This window comes from Histomonas meleagridis (assembly GCF_020186115.1).
Source record: "Histomonas meleagridis strain 2922-C6/04-10x chromosome Unknown contig_11, whole genome shotgun sequence".
In the NCBI taxonomy this organism is placed as follows: Eukaryota; Parabasalia; order Tritrichomonadida; family Dientamoebidae; genus Histomonas; species Histomonas meleagridis.
This window is the reverse complement of record NW_027150754.1, coordinates 228,632-250,888: the sequence shown is the minus strand read 5'-3', so window position 1 is coordinate 250,888 and position 22,257 is coordinate 228,632. Positions and strand designations below refer to the sequence as shown.

The 22,257-nt window shown below is 29.1% G+C and overlaps 5 protein-coding genes across 5 annotated transcripts; 3 read left to right on the top strand and 2 right to left on the bottom strand.

The window, feature by feature from the left end:
• Positions 1–2,712: 2,712 nt before the first annotated feature.
• Positions 2,713–3,597, bottom strand: GO595_000670 (Peptidase C39 like family protein; the record flags this gene model as incomplete). The annotated part of the gene is made up of 1 exon (XM_067920084.1): positions 2,713–3,597. The coding sequence occupies one exon, from the start codon at positions 3,595–3,597 to the stop codon at positions 2,713–2,715; it is 885 nt and encodes a 294-aa protein (XP_067779139.1).
• A 1,221-nt stretch (positions 3,598–4,818) lies between these two features.
• Positions 4,819–8,547, top strand: GO595_000669 (serine/threonine-protein phosphatase 6 regulatory ankyrin repeat subunit A-like; the record flags this gene model as incomplete). The annotated part of the gene is made up of 1 exon (XM_067920073.1): positions 4,819–8,547. The coding sequence occupies one exon, from the start codon at positions 4,819–4,821 to the stop codon at positions 8,545–8,547; it is 3,729 nt and encodes a 1,242-aa protein (XP_067779138.1).
• A 5,570-nt stretch (positions 8,548–14,117) lies between these two features.
• GO595_000668 (putative oxidoreductase) lies at positions 14,118–15,239 on the top strand (the record flags this gene model as incomplete). Its single annotated transcript, XM_067920061.1, has 1 exon — positions 14,118–15,239. The coding sequence occupies one exon, from the start codon at positions 14,118–14,120 to the stop codon at positions 15,237–15,239; it is 1,122 nt and encodes a 373-aa protein (XP_067779137.1).
• A 5,313-nt stretch (positions 15,240–20,552) lies between these two features.
• On the bottom strand, positions 20,553–20,975 carry GO595_000667 (60S ribosomal protein L23; the record flags this gene model as incomplete). The annotated part of the gene is made up of 1 exon (XM_067920050.1): positions 20,553–20,975. The coding sequence occupies one exon, from the start codon at positions 20,973–20,975 to the stop codon at positions 20,553–20,555; it is 423 nt and encodes a 140-aa protein (XP_067779136.1).
• An 86-nt stretch (positions 20,976–21,061) lies between these two features.
• Positions 21,062–22,225, top strand: GO595_000666 (MOZ/SAS family protein; the record flags this gene model as incomplete). The annotated part of the gene is made up of 1 exon (XM_067920039.1): positions 21,062–22,225. One exon carries the CDS (start codon positions 21,062–21,064, stop codon positions 22,223–22,225), a length of 1,164 nt encoding a protein of 387 aa, XP_067779135.1.
• Positions 22,226–22,257: the final 32 nt, after the last annotated feature.

Genomic DNA, 22,257 nt, shown 5'->3' with positions numbered 1-22,257 from the left:
TTTTTTCAAATCCATGTACGCGCTATATATATGAAATGGAGTTATGTCTCCTAGTTCTGTGATAAAGTATTTATATGGTAGTTTTTCTTTGTTTTTCATTACATCAAACATCGGCTTCTTTAAAAGAGGAGCAAATTGCATGTGTTTGTGCATTTGTGAGCACCCAGACTGAACGCCACTGTTATAGTATGCAATACCTTTGAAATTATATCCATTAATTACTTGAGATAAAGCACTACAATCTTTTTCATCAAGATCATCTCCTTGAATCGCTTTTGGATTTGCAGCAGAAATAACGACATGACCAGGAGCTACCATAAATTTATTAATGAAAACATAATGATCTGCTCCAGATTCAAGATGAGCAACTTCAACATTTTCAGGATATGGAGGTAGAAGCGGGTCATTTACAGTATGCGTTTCAATAGGCTTATTTTCTTTATAAACAGATTTGTCAAAATAATGAAAAATAAACTCATATCCATGATCTTTTATCACCTTCTCCTTATCTTTAAGAAAAAGCATAAAAGCAGTTTTTGATACCAAAGATTTTTTGGCACATTCTAATGCTCGAGAAAGAAGGCTCATTTGAAAAGGAATTTGAATATATAATTGGTCAGGATATTGTAGTGTTCTTTGTGTTGATATTTCATGGAATATATTAGATTTTGTTTAAAGTGAAAAGAAAAATACTTTTCCAAATACTTAGGTAGAATAATGTTTTCAATTTACATTTGTTAAATGATTATATTTGGAAAAATCCAAATGGAAATATATTTGGAAAATCAAAATTAAATTTTATATCAAGAGAATATATTGAAATTATATTCAGCCTGCGTAAGAATAATAGATTTTATTATGAAATGAATTAAGCAAGCATGAGAAAAGATCTCTGATATTTTTAAAACTTTACATAATTTGCCAAATAACCGATACAGAAAGTGAGGTCTTTATGCCCACAGACAATCAGAATCTTTTGGGCGATCATGAAAAAAACCAAGCATATACAAATATTGAACTAAATTCTAATCTTTCTAGTCTTCAAATTGATTCAACGAATCAAGATCAGCAAACACAACGACCACGATATTTTGGAATTGATCTCATTCGCGTTATTTCTTGCTACATGGTTATGCAAATACATTCAGGTGAATATTATTATATTCGCCCTGATTTAACTGTTCGAGAAGGAGATGATCCAATATATGTTGGACTTTATAACTCACTTTTACGAACGTGTGTACCATTGTTTGTAATGATTTCAGGATATTTATTGTATCCTATTAAAACCGACATACCTACCTTTTTAAAAACTCGGTTAACACGTGTTTTATATCCGTTTGTCTTTTGGTGTATTGTCTATGCATTTTATTTTTATTTTCGTGGACGGATAACATTGAAAGACGCATTTTTATCCATACCTAAAATTCTTGTTAATTTTGGTACTGAAGTTGGTCACTTATGGTATATCTATATGTTATTAGCCATTTATTTATTTGCACCAATTATTTCACCATGGATTAAAATTGCAACCAAAGGGCAATTTATATATTATTTAATATTTTGGGCTATTACAGGTTTTATTCCATATATTCACTTAAAGTTTCCAAATATTTGGGGGCGAAGCATCATGGAATAACACTCCAAGTCTACTTCCATTTACAGGGCATGTTGGATATGCCGTTTTAGGCTCATTCGTTAAGCTCCATCTTGGCCAATATGATTTGTATTGGCTTGGAGCAATATTTGTTATTGTTGGCTATGTAGCTACGACAATTATTTTCGAATATTTGTTGTCTATTGGCACTAAAAGCGCCTTCGATTTGGAATTAAGTTGGAACTATGATACAATTAATGTTGTTTGCATGACTTTTGGTTTGTTTCTTTTGTTAAGGAAAATCCAATGTAATAATAAAATAGTTGTTAAGATATTTCAGGATATAGCACTGAAATCATATGGAATGTACTTGGCACATATTTTGGTGTTGGATGGATTCCATATGTTGTTCGACCCAAATTTAAAGCATTGTGTGATATGCGTACCTGCAATTGCAATATGTACATTCATTTGTACTTATATTGTAATTAAAATTATTTCGTATATCCCTTATAGTAAATATATAATTGGATAAATTGATGAATTGGATTCTCAATAATCAATTTATTTTAGGTTTATTTTATCTGATTAATAAATTAATAAATTATAAAAATTTAAAATAATTTTTGTTTATGTTTAATTAAAGTCATTAAAAATATTTTGGCCCATTTATTATATATGTTTTTAAACTTATATAAACTGATATGACAATTTCTGCATCAGGATTGGAAAAAACCAATGCTAAATAAAGAATTTTATGTTAAGCTTTTCGAGTTTATTTCAAAGTATGAACGAAAGAAAAATCTAAATATTTTTATGGTAAAATTTCATTATAATGGGAATTAAAAAACTCTTGTCAAGTTCAAGAAGAAATGTTCATGTCAAACATTAAATACTAATTGGGATTTCAGTAATACTATATGCTTTTTTAATAATTTGTTATTAAAGTTCTTAAAGTCCAAAGAAGTTCTACAAGTTTCAAATGAAATAAATCGCACCAAAATATCAAAAAATAATTTGTAGATGAAAATTAATGAAGAAACATCAGTTTTCCTATAACTTGACTTATATCAAACTTTTTATTTACTAACATGTGTTTTTGCTCAATTTGTTTTCTATCCTTTCACAACAATAAACTCATATCTCATATCAATACCTGGGTAATTATAGGAAGGAACTCCCCATAAACTATAAAACCTCTCCAATCCCCATATGTTATATCCATCTTGCCGATGGTCAGTTGAATCAGAAGGGTCCGCGACAATTACAATGTCATCTTTTGTTCTTTCTGTTTCCATTGTATCAATTCCAATGATAACAAGATAGTGACCGCCCCAGTCCATGTGGTGAACAATGATTGGATATCCTTGGTCAATCATCTGAATCGCCCAATTCTTAAACGACAATTCATCGTTGAAAGGCATTTCTCCAACATTTCGATTTGATATCGTCTCATAGCCAAGAGTTATTAAAGCATTCTCAATGCTTTGAGGCGGAGCTCCAAGCTTTCCGTATGAGTTGTTGTGGATGTCGGTGCCAATGTCAGCAATTTCTGCACAATATGACTCGTTTAATGTAGAATTTTGGTGTGTGAGATAATCAAGCGCCATTATTATACAGCCACAACCACAGGTATATGAAGAAGTTTGCTGATAAGTCCTGAAATGATGAAGAATGTGCAGCCCGTTCTCTGATTTCATGTTGTAATAATCGTTCATCGTATAGTACTTCGAATGCAACATATCATTTTTGAATTGAAGTGATGCAGCACCTTTTGTTTCGTTCCCATAATAACTGCCAAGAATTGGGATGATTTGTACTTGTGAAACTGGTAAACCAGTTTTTGCTTTTGTTTTTGTTAAAACTAGGAAAAGGGAAACAACAAGTCCGATAATTATTAATAGGAAAATAACGTTAATAACGATTAACACTATTTTAGATGTGTCACGTGCCTTTTTGTGCCCTTCATCAAATTGTTGAAAACTTGCAGAAGAGCTCATTAATAGCTCTCTAAATCAAAAAATGTGGGTGAAGTGAAGCAACGGTTAACCGTCCTATTCAATTGTTTTTTTGAAACAGTTTGTATGAATTTTGAAAGAGTAACGTTACTCTTTTGTTGGTGATGTCTGTATAAACGTTCTCGTGAAAATGTGTAATAAAAAGAAATAATTAAATTATATGTTTATCTCTGAATCATTGAATATTAAAACATATAATTATATTTTGAATAAACACTGACATATCATAAGTATTACATTGTTGTAAATGGCATTAAATTTGGGTACAATTGAGAAAAAAGCTTTTTTATATACATTTCACTTTAACGGTTTCTTCATTAAACGTGTTTCTCAAATCAATCATTAATAACTTATGATTGAGGCTTTTCATAGTTAAAAGGTTTTGATTTTGATGACCCCCGTTTGGAATGAATAATGCAATTGCTATTTAATTCATTCTTTCACAATGGACATGAAAAAGTATAAATAATCTGAAAGAAAGTATTGGTAATAAACTTCTAAAATTAATATAATATATTGGATTACACTCAGTTATGCAATGAAGATCAAATTGCTGTCAATGAAAATTCAATTAAATATTATCAATACATAGTTTAGCCGATGGTAATCAAGGATATAAAAAATTATTTAAAAGGATTAATTTCATACTAAAAAATCGATAAAAAAAAACAAAGATTTTTCCCAAATATTCAAAAAGTTAATTTTGATCGTCGTTCGAGTAGACCCTTTAAAATACCCACTTTTGTTTAATTCCTGTACGTTAAGGGGTTTAATCGGAAGTATTGAAAAAGTTGATTTTGATCGTACCTGGAAGCGACCCTTAAAGTACAAGAATTTCACAACCGGTCGCTACCTCCAATTATTTTCTATAAAATAGAAGAACAGAGAATATAAAACAAAGTGACAATACAAATTTATATTAGGTATGTTGTTTTAATTCTGCATGTAACCTCATTCTGGGACTCGAATAAACTTAGTCAATTTCTTTTTGTGAAATTTTACTGTAATCTAAAAAACACGTTAAGTTACTTCACTTAACAACCCGCCTCAATTTGTATTGGAATTGATCGTAACTAATTAAGCTCGTATTCAAAAAGATGTTTCAAGTTCGTTGTTTTGTTATGAGTTAACGGTGGAATAAATTTGAACGGGGGAAAATCGGTTTTTCACACAAACTTTTCTTGTGACAATTCAAGGAGAAGAATGAGTTTTTCTTTTGCGGAAGCAAACATTTCGACACTCATTGATATATGCATGAACTCAGATAGAAGGCATCTCCAACAACAAATTGAGAGTTCATTTACAACTGTATATGGTTTAGATTTTTTAGTTGATGATCAAAAGCAAAATCTACTTCATATTTTAGCAGCGTCACCAAACTTTACCAACTGGAGAATTCTTCTTAGCGGATTTATTTATTTAAATGCAGTTGATTCACATTTACAAACTCCTTTATTTATATCAACAAAAACAAAGAACATTCAAGCAATTAGGAATTTAATAGCCAATGGAGCTTCTGCTATTGTTGAGAACGAAAAAAAAATCAATCCAATCAAACTTGCCATACAAACAAATTATTTTTTTGGACTCAAAGAACTTCTTGTACCATACTCATCCATTCGTTACATTTCCACCAATTTTGTTGAAATTGGTAAATTATGTCTTAATAATGATTCATTAAATTCATTCAAAGTTATCATGTTAGCTATGGATATTAGTTATGTTAACTCATATGACGACGATGGTTTTGGTCTTATTCATTATATAGTTCAAGCCAACAATCTTCCAATGCTTAAAGTTTTAATTCCGTCAAATAATAATTTCAAAGTTGATATTAATCTTAAATCAAAGAATCCAAAAATGGAGAAGACGCCAATAGAGATGGCCACCTCTCCAGAGATTGTTGAATATCTTTATGGACATGGTGCCGTTATCAATAAACGATCTCAAAACAGTTTAATTTCCGATGTCGTTGCGCGTTCAACTCAATGGGGGACCACTGGCAAATCCTTTACATTGTGTGATATTCATAAAGCAGCGATTGAAGGGAATATATTATTTCTTAAATCATACAACAAGAAAGTTATTGATGTTGTAGATATCCACCAAATGACTCCATTACTTTATGCCATCTCTTACAAGCATATCCAGTTTATTTCTGCGCTCATCGAAAAAGGAGCGAATCCGAACTTTTTCACTGGAAAAACCACCGCTTATCACTTTGCAGCACTTAAAGGCGACGTTAATGCCTTTTTCCAAATGTTTTGTGTTGGGATACCGAACTTTGAGACACTTGATGCTAAAGGTCGTACAATCATTGCATGTGCTGTTGCATCCAAAAATGTCGAAATGGTCAAATCAGTGATGAGTTTAAATCCGAAGCAATTTTATGAAGTATCAATTATTAGTAAGAAGCTCATCACATATGATAGTCATTTAGCATCATTAATGATGGAACACTTATTATCGAAAGGCACATATCCATTAAAAGTATTAGCCAAAGATCATAAAACGTTATTACAAAATGCGATTGAAGAGAACAAAACCGAATTAGCGATGACGATCTTAAACAAGATGAAAACGCAAAAAATCACAGACTTTGAACCCAATGCAGAAAAATGTTTAATCTCATCAGTCATTAAAGAGGAAGAAGAAGTCTTAAGAATACTTATCGAAGATTATGGAATGAATCCTTCAATTTTAGATCATGGGAAACCATTAATCTTTCGAACGACCACACATAAAAGTGATAAGTCACGAAATATCATCTTAAAAGCATGTCCACAATTATCAAAAGCGATTGATCAAATGGGTAATACTATATTACATTATTCTGCGTTATTAAATTCTACATTAGGACTTCAATCATCAATCGAAACATCAAAGATTCCGATTAATTGTATTAATCATGAAGGGGAAACAGCGTTAATCCAATTATTAAAACATGAATCTGATGACTTCCGAACTAATTTCGAATTACTAATTAAGAACAAAGCGCATATTTATGTTACTAATAGTAAGAAACAAAACATATTACATATATGTTCAGATAATAAAAATGTTAAAGCACTTACAGAGTTAATTAGTACAAAAAATAATCATAAGCCATTATTAGAGTTCGATCAAATTAAAGAACTTTTAAGTCAAAAGGATATTGATAATGATACGCCATTACAATTCTCATCGAAATTAAAAAACACACGTTGTTCGTTGGTGATATCGGAATATGAACAACTTCCAATATTTAATAGTCCGATAACATTAAATAGTTTAAATGATCATTTCTCAAAAGGATATTCCGCAAATGTATATAACAAAGAAGGAATTTGCTTATTAATATATGCGATAAATCAAAAATATGAAAACAAAAACGAAGCGGTAAAAATCATACAAATAATTATCGATATGGGAGGAGACCCTTCATTAGTTAGTCCGGATGGATTATCTGCTATACATCATGCAATCAATAGCCAAAACAAAGAAATTGTTAAAGTTTTGGTCGAAAATGGTGCAAACTTTATTGTGGACCCAGTAATATCAACGTACGCAAGACAAAATGGGAATGATGAAATTCTCGATTATGTTAAATCTCCTGAAAAAAGAGCAAGTGCTATCAACGAATTACTTAGCACGCAATTAAATGCTGTTCCAATATTAAATTGCATTTGTAATTTCTCCGAAAAATTCGGTACAAACCCAACAATACGGTTATATATGGAACAAGTGAAACAAATGCATCGTTTGTTAAGGTTGTTTGCAAGAAGATTTAAGGACATTTGTTCCAACTTAAAGCCTTCTACAGAAATAGGATCATTTTTGTTATATTTCGCAGATGCATTTTTGCCATTTTTACAAATAGCCGCTATTTATGATAAAACGATTTTAATCATTAGAAATTCACCAGTATTAAGCGAATTGTTAAATTTGCCAAGTGGTTATTCTAAACTAACTGTTGATGACGCATTAATTGTACCGACTCAACAATTTACTTATTATCCTGAATTAATTAAGGCTATCATTAATGCAACACCTGATAAGCATTTGGACTTACCAAACTTACGTAAGGCTCACGCAAAATTCGCATACATTGTTAGGATTATTAATGAGAGGAAATTAATCGTCGAGTCTCAAAAAGAACTTCAAACAATTAAATTCGTTACGACGATACACGGCGAAACTATGCCATTTTACGTCGATGACGTTTTACTGACGCACGGTCAATTTGAATTGAAAAATTTCTCAAAACCTAAAAAGAACTCGAATAACAAATTCGCTCCATCGATTGTTTCCGAATCAGAAAATTGGGGAATAAAAACTTTAATGCATGAAGAAGGAGGACTATATGTCGAGCACTTCGAGTTTTTCGGGAGAAGTATGGAAAGCTTTTTGAACAAAGGGAAAATCGAAATATTCTTATTCAAAAATAACATTATAATGGGAATACAAAAGACTATTGACAAGTTTAAGATGAAGTTTTCATGTAAAACTTCAAATATTATATGGGATTTCAATAAGGAACATGGACTTGATGCAGTAATGTTATATGCGCCATTTGGTAACTTGTTATTGAAGTTCTTAGTACCTAAAGGAAGTTCTACAAGTTTCGAACGAAATAAATGGCGGTCAAATATCGAAAAATTATTTGTCGATGAAAATGAAAATGAAGATAATGCAAATAATGTCGAACAATGTTATACGTCATGGGTTGGTGAAAACACTAAATGCGTTTATTCGCATACATACTTTGTACAATGCAAATCACAAAAAGAAGCAAAAGAAAAAATTTTAAACGACCTGAAAAGTAAAGGAGTCAACATAATGATGAGGACTGATCAGATGGGCGAACTGAAGCCAATGATTTGTTTCGACTTCCAAACAATTAGAAGTAATGAAAGACAGGAAAGAGATGTGATATCTGATTTGGCGAACTGACAATATGTTAATATTATGTTAAACCTTGGATTTCTTTATAAGTTTGAAATGTTTTGAATTAATTAAAATGAAACTTTTGTGTTTTGAATGAAGGAAATAATAAATTGTAACTATTGTTTCTTATTATCCTTTATAGAATATGTAAATTAGTGCTCTAATGAAGTAATTGTGAAATGCTTCTTATTCATTGAGATGGCTCCTTTTGGTGGGATTTCAATAAGAGAACACCAAGAAAATTATATCTATTTGTTGCATTCATTCCTCATGATAAAAGTTTTGGGTAAAAATGCAGTAATCTTGGATCAGATCCCCAAAACTTCGTTTCCGAGTGATCAACAAAGCGGAACGCATTTAGAATTCATAAGTTGATCGGTTTCACAAAATAGGATTTTAAAAGAGAACCAACAACTTGTTTATCCAACAAAGGAAAGTGACTGTAATATAATGTTTGGTAATGATCAATCTTTAAGCCAAATTCAAAATGTTAAAAAAATTAAGCAACACTAAATATACATTTTATTGATTATCAAACTGATCAAGAAGACGAAGCATCAGTTTTTGATGAGGCTTTGGAATCTTATCAAATTCATCATAACTTATATGTGTTTCATTTTGAATCAAATACCAAATTAACATTATATCTGATCTTCTTTTCCCATCCATTTTACAAAACAAGTTATATAAAACTGGGTAATACTTTTCAGCACCATTAAACACACATTCATTACAATTCCATAAGAAAATAGTTAAACCAGTGATCAAAGGTGGAGTTATTTTATTTGTTTCCAATATAGATAAAAACATTGGCGAATCAAAATGTAAACAAATTTTTTCAATAAATTCGATGTTTTCATTAATTGTTTCATCTGATAAATGAGAAAGAAACAGAATAAGTTTCTTAAAAACATTAAATTTATGTTCTTCTGATTGAAATTTTGCATATTTAAATGCGTTTACTAATTTATAAAAATTACATTCGTTATTAGTTTTAAGTTCTTTTAATATCACTTCGAAAGGATCTTCGTTTTTATCATAACCAATTAGAATATCTTTAGTTTGTTGTTTATCAATGTTTGGTTGAATGTAACTCATTAATATTTTTCGTTTATCAAAAGGCATTTGATAAACATAATCAGCAAAAAGTTTTTGTTGATTTTCAGATATTATTTGAAACAGCTTAAAAACTATAACAATTATATTTTCATTGTTTTGATTTGAAGAATAAACACCATAAAAAAGAAAACTCAATAAATGATATAAATCATTTCTATTAAGTTTAATGTTTGGATTTATTTGATAAATCTTAAAAATTATTTTTTCGATGTTATGCGTATTAGATCCAATTTTATTTAGAATTGATGTAAGTAAATCTTCTGCTGAAATTTCTACTAATAATGCTTCAATTAATTCATCACAAACTTCATCATTAGCTTGAAATAATTGTTTAGTTTGGATAAGAAAAGCAGTAATTTCATCAAGAAAAATAGGAATTATTTCAGGATATTCAACAATGATTATAGAAATAATTTTAATTATAAGTTTCGATATAATTTTATTTGGTTGTGATGCTGTAAGTACACAATCAAGTAATTGATCAGGTGAATATTTAAGGTTTGGATTGTTTACTAAAGCATAGTATATCTGTTTTAATTTTAACTTTCGGGTTTGGAAATCAAGAGTTTTCATATCTTTAAGTGTAATTGCTAAAGGCTGTTTTATCATTCTTGAAAATTTGTTTCGCATTGTTGGTGATTGTTGAATATTCTTTTTACTATGTGATGTTTGAGACTCATTTTCTTTATATTTTATAGGGTTTTGTGAACAATTTGATTTTTCCTCTTTTATTATGCTATTATATGTTATGTTCATTGTTTCATTTTCACTATCAGAAATATTTGAGAATTTCTCGTTATTTACATAAAAACTATGTTCATCATTAAAAGATGTCGATTTAATGCTTTGTTCTTTGATTCTTTTGGAATTTTGCTTTTTATTAACATTAATTTTATTTTGTTTTTTATTGTTTTCTTTCGTTTCTTGAGACCGTTTTGTTGGTGAAAAATTATACAAGCGTGGATTTTTCAGTGGATTGGTCTTCTTTTTGGCTTCATTTTGTTTGTTGTTTTGGATGTTCTTTGATTTGTTTAGCTCTTCTTGGATTTTTGATGTATCATATTCATTGATCATCTCTTCAGCTATTTTTTGAATTTGAAATATTGGGTCATCAAGAAGTTTAACCAATGTACGAAGTGGAATAACACCTTTATGTTTTGATAATAATTCCATAATATGGACTTTTTGTCTGTAGGATTTTGAATTGAATAAAATTTTTTCGCACAGAGGATACCAAATATCTGAACTTTCTGCATTAAATAATAAATCAATACATAAAATGGCATTGCTATAAATTTCTTGTTTTGGTGAAATCAAACATTTAAATAAATTTGGAAATGGTGAAGGTGTTAATGAAATACTGTCTAAATCTGTTATTAAAATTTGATGAAAAAGTTTTAACGCTAAGCTTCTAATGTAAATACTTGGTGAACAAAAAAGTGTAACAAGATGTGGATAAATATTTTGTATATCTTCCTCGTTAATCCTTCTCGTCAAAACTAATTTTTCAAAAGACCTTAATCCATTCATCAAAACAATTGGTTTATGAGAATCAACCCAACTTAAATCCACTTCCATTTTCTTGTACGTTAACAAAGCGCTCATTCAATTTTCTGAACGAGAAAGGGTGCCCTCAAATTTCATTTCCATTTTTATTGTAGATTTGTATGAATAGCACCAAAAAAATTGGATTCACTCATTAAAATAGGGTAACATTTTTTATTAGAAGAAATTATGATAAACTTTTTATTTATATCAAAAAGATATATCTTGAATTCAAATTACTAATATAAAGAAAGTCATTTAAAAAATCTTAAAAATCGTCTTTGTCAGAATAATCTTCAAAAATACCACTTTTTTTTGCTATAAGGTTTGCAATTTCATCATTTCCATTATTAAGAGCTCTTGTATATGCTGAAGCAAATATTATAAATGAATTTTTTCAAATATTCAAATCAAGCAATAAGTCCACATAAAAAATCCTAAATAAAAAAGTATAACATCTTCAATAAATACATCAATATCTTTGTGATCAAGAAGTAATTTGACAATATCAGTGTATCCATATTCAGCAGCTATCATAAGCACTGTCCCTAAAAAAGGAATAAATTCAGTTTATTTAAAAAACCTCGGAAATAAGAAATAAATATCAAAAAATAAGAATATATGTCATATGTATTTACATCAATATCCTTATGTTGAAGAAGCAATTTTACTATGTCTGTACGTTTTGCAAGAGTTGCAGTCATAAGAGCTGATCTAATTAAGTAAATCATATACTTAAATTTTCTTTTAACATCCAAATATATGAAATAAACGCAATATCAATACAATAAATATCCCGAATATTTACATCTATTCCTTTTTGTTGAAGTAATAATTCTACAATTGCAGGATACTTCTTAGATGCTTTAATCAGTGCAGTTTTAAAAAAAGTGATGAATTTCCAAGTTATAAATTGAAATTGTTAAAGAGTTAAACAAACGTCAAAAAAAACTCAAAAATATCTTGAATATTAAGTAAAATTCCTTTATGACTAAGAATTAATTTAACAATTTCATAAGAACCTATAGTTACAGCGATAAAAAGTGGTGTTCGAAATTCTTTGAAAAAACGCCCATGATATCAACGAAAAAACAATTGATCAAAATAAACATCATTTGTTGCATTTTTTTGAACATTTTTTCTGTTTAATAAATATTCTATAAGTTCGAGATTTTCTGAATATATTGACTCATTTAAAATTATTTTAGGAACAAATACATTATCAAGGAAGTATTGAACTAGAAAAGTGTTACCAACACAAGCGGAATCATATATAATATCGTGATTAATTTCCATTCCTTCGTTTACTAGAAATGAAAAGATTTCATAGTTATAATTTTGAATACATGTAACTCCTAAATCTGTTAAATTGCTAATTTCATTAGTTTTCTTTTCATATAAATAACGAAAAATATCATTTCTATGAAATTCAATTGCCACATTATATATATTTTCAAATGTTGTGTTATCTTCTTCGCATAAATGAATAATTTCTATATTTCCTCCCGCAATTGCATATTGAAATGTATTTCTCATATTTGCTCCATTAAGTTTTAAAAATCTAAAACATTTAATTGAGCCGAAAAATGCTGCATAATCAATTAATGTAACATTCTCTTTATTAATAAATTCATATTTTTCATAAAGTGATGGTTGAATGATTTGATTAAAATCAAATTTATCCTGTGTTGAAATTTCTTGTAATTTTTCCAAATCATCATTTCGAAGAATTTTTGCAATTTGTCTTGGATTAACTCCTTCTTTAATTAGTTCCTTATGTAGTTTCCAATCGGATTTGGAAAGTTTTTCAAGACTTATCAGAAAATAATCTGTGAACTTTGGTTTAGGATATGAAAATTCTAATTTTTTGATATTTTCTTTTGTATTTAAATGTGCAAAATAACAAGTTTTAATTTTTTCTAGAAAACTTGATTCAATAAATTCCATATCATACATTTTCTGAAGAAGATAAAAAGATTCTTGAGTAAACATTAGTTTTAAGAATTTTGCAAAAACACACATTATTTTTGTATTTGTTTTCAATTTTTCTAGGTTTTCGATTGAATTTAGAAATTTTAGATATATATCAGCATCTTTCCTTTGACTAGGGAATGCAGTAAAAACTAGTTCACAAATAATTAAAATAGAAGTATTCTGAAAATCTTCAGGTAATAAATTATTAATAGATTGAACTGATTCTTCAATGTTCTTTTCACTTAAGTTGAAAACAATTTTTTCTATACTTTGAAGAAAAGAATATACAGTGCTTTGAGAGTTTTGCAAAATATGTTATGTGATTTCACTGTTTATAAAAAAGTGCATTATTAACGGCCGTTACACAAAACAAATTTTTCCTATGCTCATATTGTTAACGGTTTTGGGGCGGTCCACAACAATCTTCAGTTCTAAATACTATATTTTCACATTTTTTTTTGCTGTGAGCTTTTAACTTTTGATAAAATTCCATTTTCTTCAAGGAATTGAATAAATTTTAATAAATATCATTTATTTTGTTACACACTCTCTATTCATCTTTTGAGGGTTACTGACATATAATTTTTCATCTATAATAAATATAAATATTCTTCATTGTTTTTGTGAAGTTCAATGTGCCAAATTATATTTAATCTGCCTTTGCTGCTTCATATAGGCAACGATAGACTTCCTTCAGTCTATAACGATCAATTGTCTGTTATTGTTCACTTTTTGAATGATTTATTCAGAACACAATACAAATTCCTCAAGAATTCTTTTTTTTTTTTGAAAAGAAATGCTGCCTTGTTGAAGTTCCAATCATGTTCAACTTTTCAACTTATCAGCTTGTAATTTCTATAATATTCCTTATAATGTTTTATTATTTATTTAAACGCATAAAGAAAAATCAAAAAAGAAAAAATGATCGAAAAAAAGTGATGATTTCCCAAGAAGAAATCATTGACTTTTTCCAAAAAGTTGGTGGAAACAACGCTGTTACACGACAATTTTGTTCTTCCTGTTATGAATTAGATAAGATGGATAGAACGATTCCATATACTACTAAAAGTATTCATCGTTCAGGCAACCGATATTTCCGTTGCTACGGGTGTGGTACCTTTGCTCGCACACCACACCCAGTTTATCCATTTTCATGTATAAGATGTGGAGAACTATTTAAAGAAAATCGAATGTATTCATGTCCATTACCAAACCAAGTTTCAGTTGTTATTGGTTGTCGAACCAAGCTTGGGCATCAAGTTACATTGAAACTACTTCGAGCTGGTTCGATAGTAATTGGTACATCAAGATATCCTCAACAAACATATGAACTTTTCAAGGGGTATGAAGACAGTCAAGAATGGCTTCACCGACTTGAAATTTATGACAAAGGTCTTGATTTGGATAATTCTAATCTCAAATCACTTTTTGAAGAATTTAAACGATTTATTGAAAACAAGCATGAATCGGTCACAAATGTTATCTTTTGTGCAGCGCAAACCATTCGTGTTCGTGAGAAACAACGCGATGAAGTTAAATCTTCTACACAAGAAACGAATCGTTATGGCGATGCCAAATTTGTAAAAAGTGAATTTACCAATACGTGGTGTATGAATATCTATGACATATGCCAGGAAGAAATGGAAGAACTGATGCGTATTAATGCAATTGCGCCAGCTCTATTTTTCCAAACGATGATTCCATTAATGAAGAAATCGAAAACAGCGCCATATTTCATAACGGTGCATGCGCGCGAAGGTAATTTCAGCATATCGAAAAATGATAAACATATACATACGAATATGGCAAAGGCTGCATTGCATATGTTAACAAGATGTTTGCCTGAAGCTAAATTGATGACTGATAATGGAATACCATTCTCGATTCATGGATGTGACCCAGGTTGGATATCGGTGGATGAATATTATGAAAAGAATAGGCCTTGGATTGTGCCGCCAATTGATGAGGTGGATGGCGCAGCAAGAATTTTGTACCCGATTTTTAGAAAGTTACCTTCGACTCGACCGACAAGAAAACATTTCAATTCACTATTGTTTTGAGAGTAATATGATTTGAAAGAAATATCATTTATAATCATAAAACGCCTGTATTGCTTCATCATAAATAACTTTTTTTCATAATTCAGACCGTAATTGTTTATTTAATCTTTGAATATGAGACATTAAATTTTAATTTTCGAATATCGAAAGACTCTGATTTGATTTATTGACAAATTTAAAACTCTTTTTATATTTCATATAAATAATTTTATTTTAATAGGAAGCAATGAGATAAACAATTAGTATAACAGTTTACAATAAAAATCCCTAAAAAAATTATGAGATTTTGTAAAAACTACAAATTTAAGCAATATTTACATGAATAAAAAAAAAATATTTAAAAGGGATTTAAATTAATTTAAAGTAAAATCTCAAATTATTTGATTCAATGAATTTTTAATCTAAAAAATGTCTAATAAAAATAGAAATTTATGAACCCATTTTTATGAAACTAAATATTATTTGGCTATCAGATCCATTGGTCTTCATCATCTTTAGCCAAATTTTCAATTTCTTTGTTTACTTCTTCTACCAAAGGTGTTTAAGAAGTTATCGAATTTTTGGTATCATGTTTTTTCGAAGAAAATTCTTTTTTCTTATTATTCTTAACAAGAAAAATAGCGATTGCTATAACAATTAACACGAATGCGATAGATAATGAATATATTAAAGTGAAGCAATTCATATAATAATTATAATATGTTGTATAATTGTATATTCGTTTGCGATGTACCAGATAGTGTAAGAGAATAAGTGCGAAGAAGAGAATGGATTAAAGAAATTGTTTGCGTGTTCGATATAAATTCTGTATATGATAGAGTGAGTGAAAAGTTTGCACCATTTGGAAGTGACTTTGTAAATGTATTTGATTTTGTAAATGTATTCGAATTAGTGAATGAGTTTGACTCAGTAAATGTATATGTATTTGATTTAGTGAATTGTATATGTTGTTGAAAAACATATTGAAATTGTTCCTTGTGTAACATTAAATTTATAAAAAAGTAGAAATATTGTATAATGGTGTTAGCATAACAATTCGTGCAGGTACATCGATAAATGACGTTTCATCAATAATTGGTTCTGTTTTACCTCCAAAGAAAATACAATGAAGGTTTATACATGATTTAAATGCATAATTTTGAATTTCTTGAACATTTTCACCAAAATTAATTAAAATAAAGTGATTTACATGATGAAAATGCATATTGACCAATTAATGTAACTGAATTCGGAATAGTAATATTAATTAAATTAATAGATGAATTAAAAACACAGTGATCAATAATTGGTATATTTTCGCTAATTGTATTTTATTTAATGAAATACATCCTGAAAATGCATATGATCCAAGTAATGTAACTGAATTCGGTATTATAATATTATCTTAATTAATACATGATGAAAATGCAAATGATCCAATTGATGTAACTGAATTTGGTATTATAATATTATTTAAATTAGAACATCCTGAAAATACTGAACTTCCGATTTCTTTAACGTTATTTGGGATTTTAATATTATATAATTTAATACATCCATTAAATAAATAAGAATTAATAATTGTAATATTTTCACTAATTGTAATATTATCTAAATTAGTACATGATGAAAATTCAAATACTCCAATTGATGTAACTGAATTCGGTACAATGATATTGTTCAAATACATCCTTAAAATGCATTTTCTGGTATTTCTGTTATATTACAGTATATAAAAACATATTCCGTAATATTTTTATATTCGTTATTAAATTGAGAATATTCATGAATTATTAATGTGTTATTATTTTCATTGAAGTATTCAATACTATTAATAATGAAAACTTTAGATATCTTGGAAATAATGTTTAATTTGTTGTGCATACTAAAAATAATGTGATGAAATTGCTTTTTGGAATTCCATTTCAATTGTTATTACAACGAATTTGATTAAGAATATAATCAAGTTGAATTGTAATATTTCATGTTTATCCATTAATGGAATAACATGCTCAGCTGCATTCAAACAATATGAAGGTAAGAGAATTAGAGCTGAAACAGCATTTGGCTGCGTGCGCATCCTAGTTCGGTGAGAACCTGATGTAAAATAAAGTATTCAAATTTTCACAAATTGCCAACTTTTCAAAATGAAATTGAATTTATCTGTCTATCGTTCTTCCATTTTTATGGGGAATATATTTATAAAAATACATTAAAAACATTTAGTTAAAATTTACATCAAAACAAATATTATTAAAATCATTAATTACGTTTATTTTAAAATTTATTCTTTTTTATTTTTAGGTTAATGTATTAACCATTGATCTTCATCATGTCGAATTACATTATTAAATTCATCATCAATATGTATGGTTTGCTTTTCATTGTCTGATGAAGACTCAGAAAGGATTTCAGTAGTTTTGCTTAGTGAATGGATTTGATTTAGTGAATGTATTTGATTTGGTGTATGTATTTGATTTCGAAAAGGGATTTGTAAATGTATTTGTATATGTATTTGATTTAGTAAATGTGTGTGTTGACCACGGATATTGATCACATTCATCAATTGGCGTTCCTTTGGATATGTTAAGTTCTCCAAATGTTTCATTTTGATATAAGTCGGATGCCATAACAGTTTTATTTTCAATATTATCAAAAGCATCATCTTCTACATTTGGAGTTATATAACCTAAAAAGTAAATACATGTGAGATTGCTGCATTGTGCAAATGCTTCTTTTTCAATAGAATTCACATTTTGACCAATGATAACTGTTCTTAATGAAGAACAATACTGAAATGCACCAGATTCAATCGTTGCTACTGAATCAGGAATTGTTATATTTGTTAATGAGGAACAATAAGAAAATGCTGAATCTCCAATTAAACTTACATTTTGACCAATAATAACTGTTCTTAATGAAGAACAGTACTGAAACGCATAGGATTCAATCGTTGCAACTGAGTCAGGAATTGTTATGTTTATTAATGATGAACATTTAGAAAATGCTGAAGCTCCAATAGAATTTACTTTATCTCCAAAGATAACAATTTCTAAATTAATACATTCTTCAAAAGAATATGCTCCAATTGTTGTTATATTTTCACCTATATATACTATCTTTAATGTTGTCCATTGTTTAAATGCTGTATTTCCAATTTTCATAAGTGAATCTGAGATTTTTATTGTATCATTTGATCTTCCTAATGGATAATAAACAATTTCTGTATAATTTTTATCATAAAGAATTCCATCTCGTTCAGAATAATATGAATTATCTTGAGATACATTAATAAAATAAAGTTTAGTACAATTAGCAAATGCATTTTGTTCAATAGTATAAACTGATTTAGGAATTGTAATATTTTTTAATGAAATACATGAAAAAAATGCATATTCACCAATAAAATTTATATTTTCTCCAATAATAATATTTTCTAATTTAATACATGAAGAAAATGTATAACTTTGAATCGATGTAACAGAATTTGGAATCGTGATATTTATTAATGAAGAACATGATGAAAATCCATTACTTCCAATCGTTATTACATTATTTCCAATAGTAATATTGATTAATTTAATACAATTAGAAAATGCTTGACTTCCAATCGTTTCGACAGATTCACCAATAAATACTGTTTCAAGATTTTGACATTTATCAAAAGCATTAGATTCAATCGATATAATCGTATTCCCTATATCAACTGAAATTAAAGAAGGCCATTCTAAAAATGAGTTGGAATTTATTATATTAATTCCTCCTTGAATTATGAGATATTTTGTATCCTGTTTATATGTAGATCTCGTATTATAATCATTTAAATTAATTATTGTAAGTGTTTTAGTATTACCATCATATGCTGAAAATATTTGTTCAAAAAAGAAAATGAATAAAAATGGTAAAATTTTAAATTTGATTTTCTCTTTTGGAATAATTCGATAAATTATTAATAAATAAGTTTTTGACATTAAATATAAGATAAGAAAAACTATAGCAATAAATAAAATATTTGACAAATTTTTTTTGTACAAAAAAGACATTAAATTTGAAGAATTTTGATTAAGATGATGAAAATCACATCTAAGTGAATCATTGATTTTGGGAAGAGATGTAACGGATTTCCTAGTTTCACATAAAATTTGAAGATATAAATCATACTCAGAAATAGTTTTAATTCCTTGAATCAATATATAACTGTTTAGTTGATGATTTTTACACAACATTGAAATTTCCTTCACTCAACTTTTTTCCATTGAAAAGATTTCAATTTTTTTATGTCAACCGTTCAAACTTCCTTCACCATGGGAAGTCACTTACTTCCTAGGAACAACGAAGAACCAACTTTTTTCACATGTTGAAAAACTTCGTCCATTAACGATAAATATTTTTGATTTTTAGAAGAATGTTTTTAAACATCCCTATTTTTTTGCTTTTTGAGATGATATAGGTTTAAAACAACATTTTCACTTCAAAGTCAAAATCATATCTTAAATTAGTTTTCGTTTCTTCAAAAAATGAAAGTTGTGGTTTCAAAGAACAGTAATTGATTTCCAAATATAAGTCATTTAAAATACATTTAAGAGAGAAACAAAAATTAATGCATCACTTCTTTGGTATGCTAGTGGCAGGTGTTAATGTTTGTGATAATATACTCCTTGATCAATGTTTACTGAGGAACACAATTCTCTTTTTACGACAAACGGTTACATTTAGAAATACATGAACGATACGGGCAAAGCCACTTATAAGAATTGAATTTGAAATAACGGCCATTGCCTAATATATTTTTATATCACATGTCTGAAGTAATTTATGTTTCATCAGGAAGTGAATCAGATTCATCAGAACCAGAAGTAATTGGTGTGTGTTCGTGCCGTGTCACCAAATTTGGTTATTGTAGAATATGTCAGCAAAATCTTATTTCAATGATGACCTACCCTTGCTATCACGCAGCTGTTTGCTTAGATTGCTTTGATAACCTACCCGAACCAAAGAGGTGCCCAACATGTGGTGCAAAAATTACAAAACATGAATTTTTTATTTTGTCATAAATTTAAATTTTTTCCGGGAAAATATATATTTTTTGCATTTAATTTTGGTCGCACAAGAATTGATGTGTGATTAAAATTTTTTGCTTAATAAAAAAAAAAAAAAAAGAATTTAATAATATATTAAACTTTAAATTACAAAAAAGTCTTTAGTTGGATAGCATTTAATAGATGCTCATTTATTCAGAATCACATTTTAAATGATTTCTTTCTTAAGAAGATTAATGATATAATTCTTTTTCTAAGAAATTACAAAAAAAATAAAATAATCAAAGAGTTTTCTTTAGAAAACTGCAGGTGCAACACTCGCGATTTTTGGCCAAAGCTCAGCGCATTCTTTTGCAACTGGACCTGTGATTGCAGAACCCTTCATTTCACCCTTATCATTAATAACAACACCTGCATTATCTTCGAATCCTATTACAACACCATCCTTACGACGCCATAATCTCTTTTGACGAACAATAACTGCACACATAACCTTCTTACGAAGTGTTGGTTTACCTTTCTTAATTGTAACAACGATAAGATCGGAAACTGTTGCTGCTGGGAGTCTGTTTAATCTTCCCTTATGTCCACGCTTTGAAATAACGAACATTGTTTTGGCACCAGAGTTATCGGCGCATTGAACAACTGCCCCAACTGGAAGAGCAAGTGTCATTGCGAACTTGGTGCCTTGTTGACCTGTACGTCCTCTCTTTGACATCCTCTAAAAGGAAACGGTTATGACAGTCATGGTCGGTTAGAAGAACGTTTATTTGAATAACTTACAACACCTCACCTAAAAATACCATGAATCAATCCGAGTTCGAAATCAATGATCTTGTTTCTTGTTTCTGTGAAGAAATGGGAGAAGAAATGGAGGCTCAAATTTTCCAATTTCGTAATAATCAAACTGAAGCATATATTCATTTTTTGCATCAAGATAAACGTTTAGATCGATGGGTTCTAACAAGTCATCTATCCAAATTCGACGCAGAGGCTCATCCAAATCATCAAGAAGAGCGAGTTTTAACCAGATATTCAAGACGTCTTATTGGTGGCTCATCAGGAGATGAAGATGAACAATCAGCTGAAATACAACATTTCGAAGAGCTTCATAAAGAAGTTACCAAAATCCGAAACATTGATACGATTACAATTGGAAAATATTCCATCAGAACCTGGTATTTTTCTCCATATCCAAAACCATTTGGAGATCTCCCACATCTTTATATTTGCGAGAAATGTTTTCAATACTTTGATACCAAAGAAAATTTAGATCAACATGTTGCCGAAAAACAAGAACAATTTCCACCAGGCCGCGAAATATATCGCAAAGGCAACATTAGTATCTTTGAACTCCAAGGGCGCCATCAAAAATTTGCGTGTCAATCACTTTGTCTCCTTGCCAAATTATTTTTAGACCACAAAACATTATACTATGATGTTGAAGGATTTGTTTTTTATGTTTTATGTGAGTGTGATTCTGAGGGCGCGCATGCCGCAGCATATTATAGCCGTGAACTTGCAAGCGAAGAAGGCAATATTCTCGCGTGCATTGTGGTTTTTCCTCCATATCAAAAGAAAGGCTATGGCCGACTTTTGATTTCGCTTAGTTATGAGCTCGCAAAACGTCAAAAGGTTTCCGGCGGTCCTGAGCGTCCTCTTAGCGATTTAGGGAAGATCGCATTTCATTCGTATAGTAGAGATACTATAATTGAGTTATTAAGAGATTATAAATCTGATATCCAATCAATAGATCAAATAGAAAGATTGACTTCGATCGAAAAGGATGATATAATCGAAATATTAAAGGAAATACAATGCGTAGTGTTCGTAAAAGGAGAATATGAACTCGATATAAATAAGGAGGCGTTGGCAAAGGCAATAAGCAAACTTGAGGCGAGTCCTCAGAAGCCAAGAATTGACCCAATGAATTTGATTTGGTTCCCGGAAGATGACCCACCTGTATAGAGTAAACATTATGTAAAGCTTATGTTGAATAA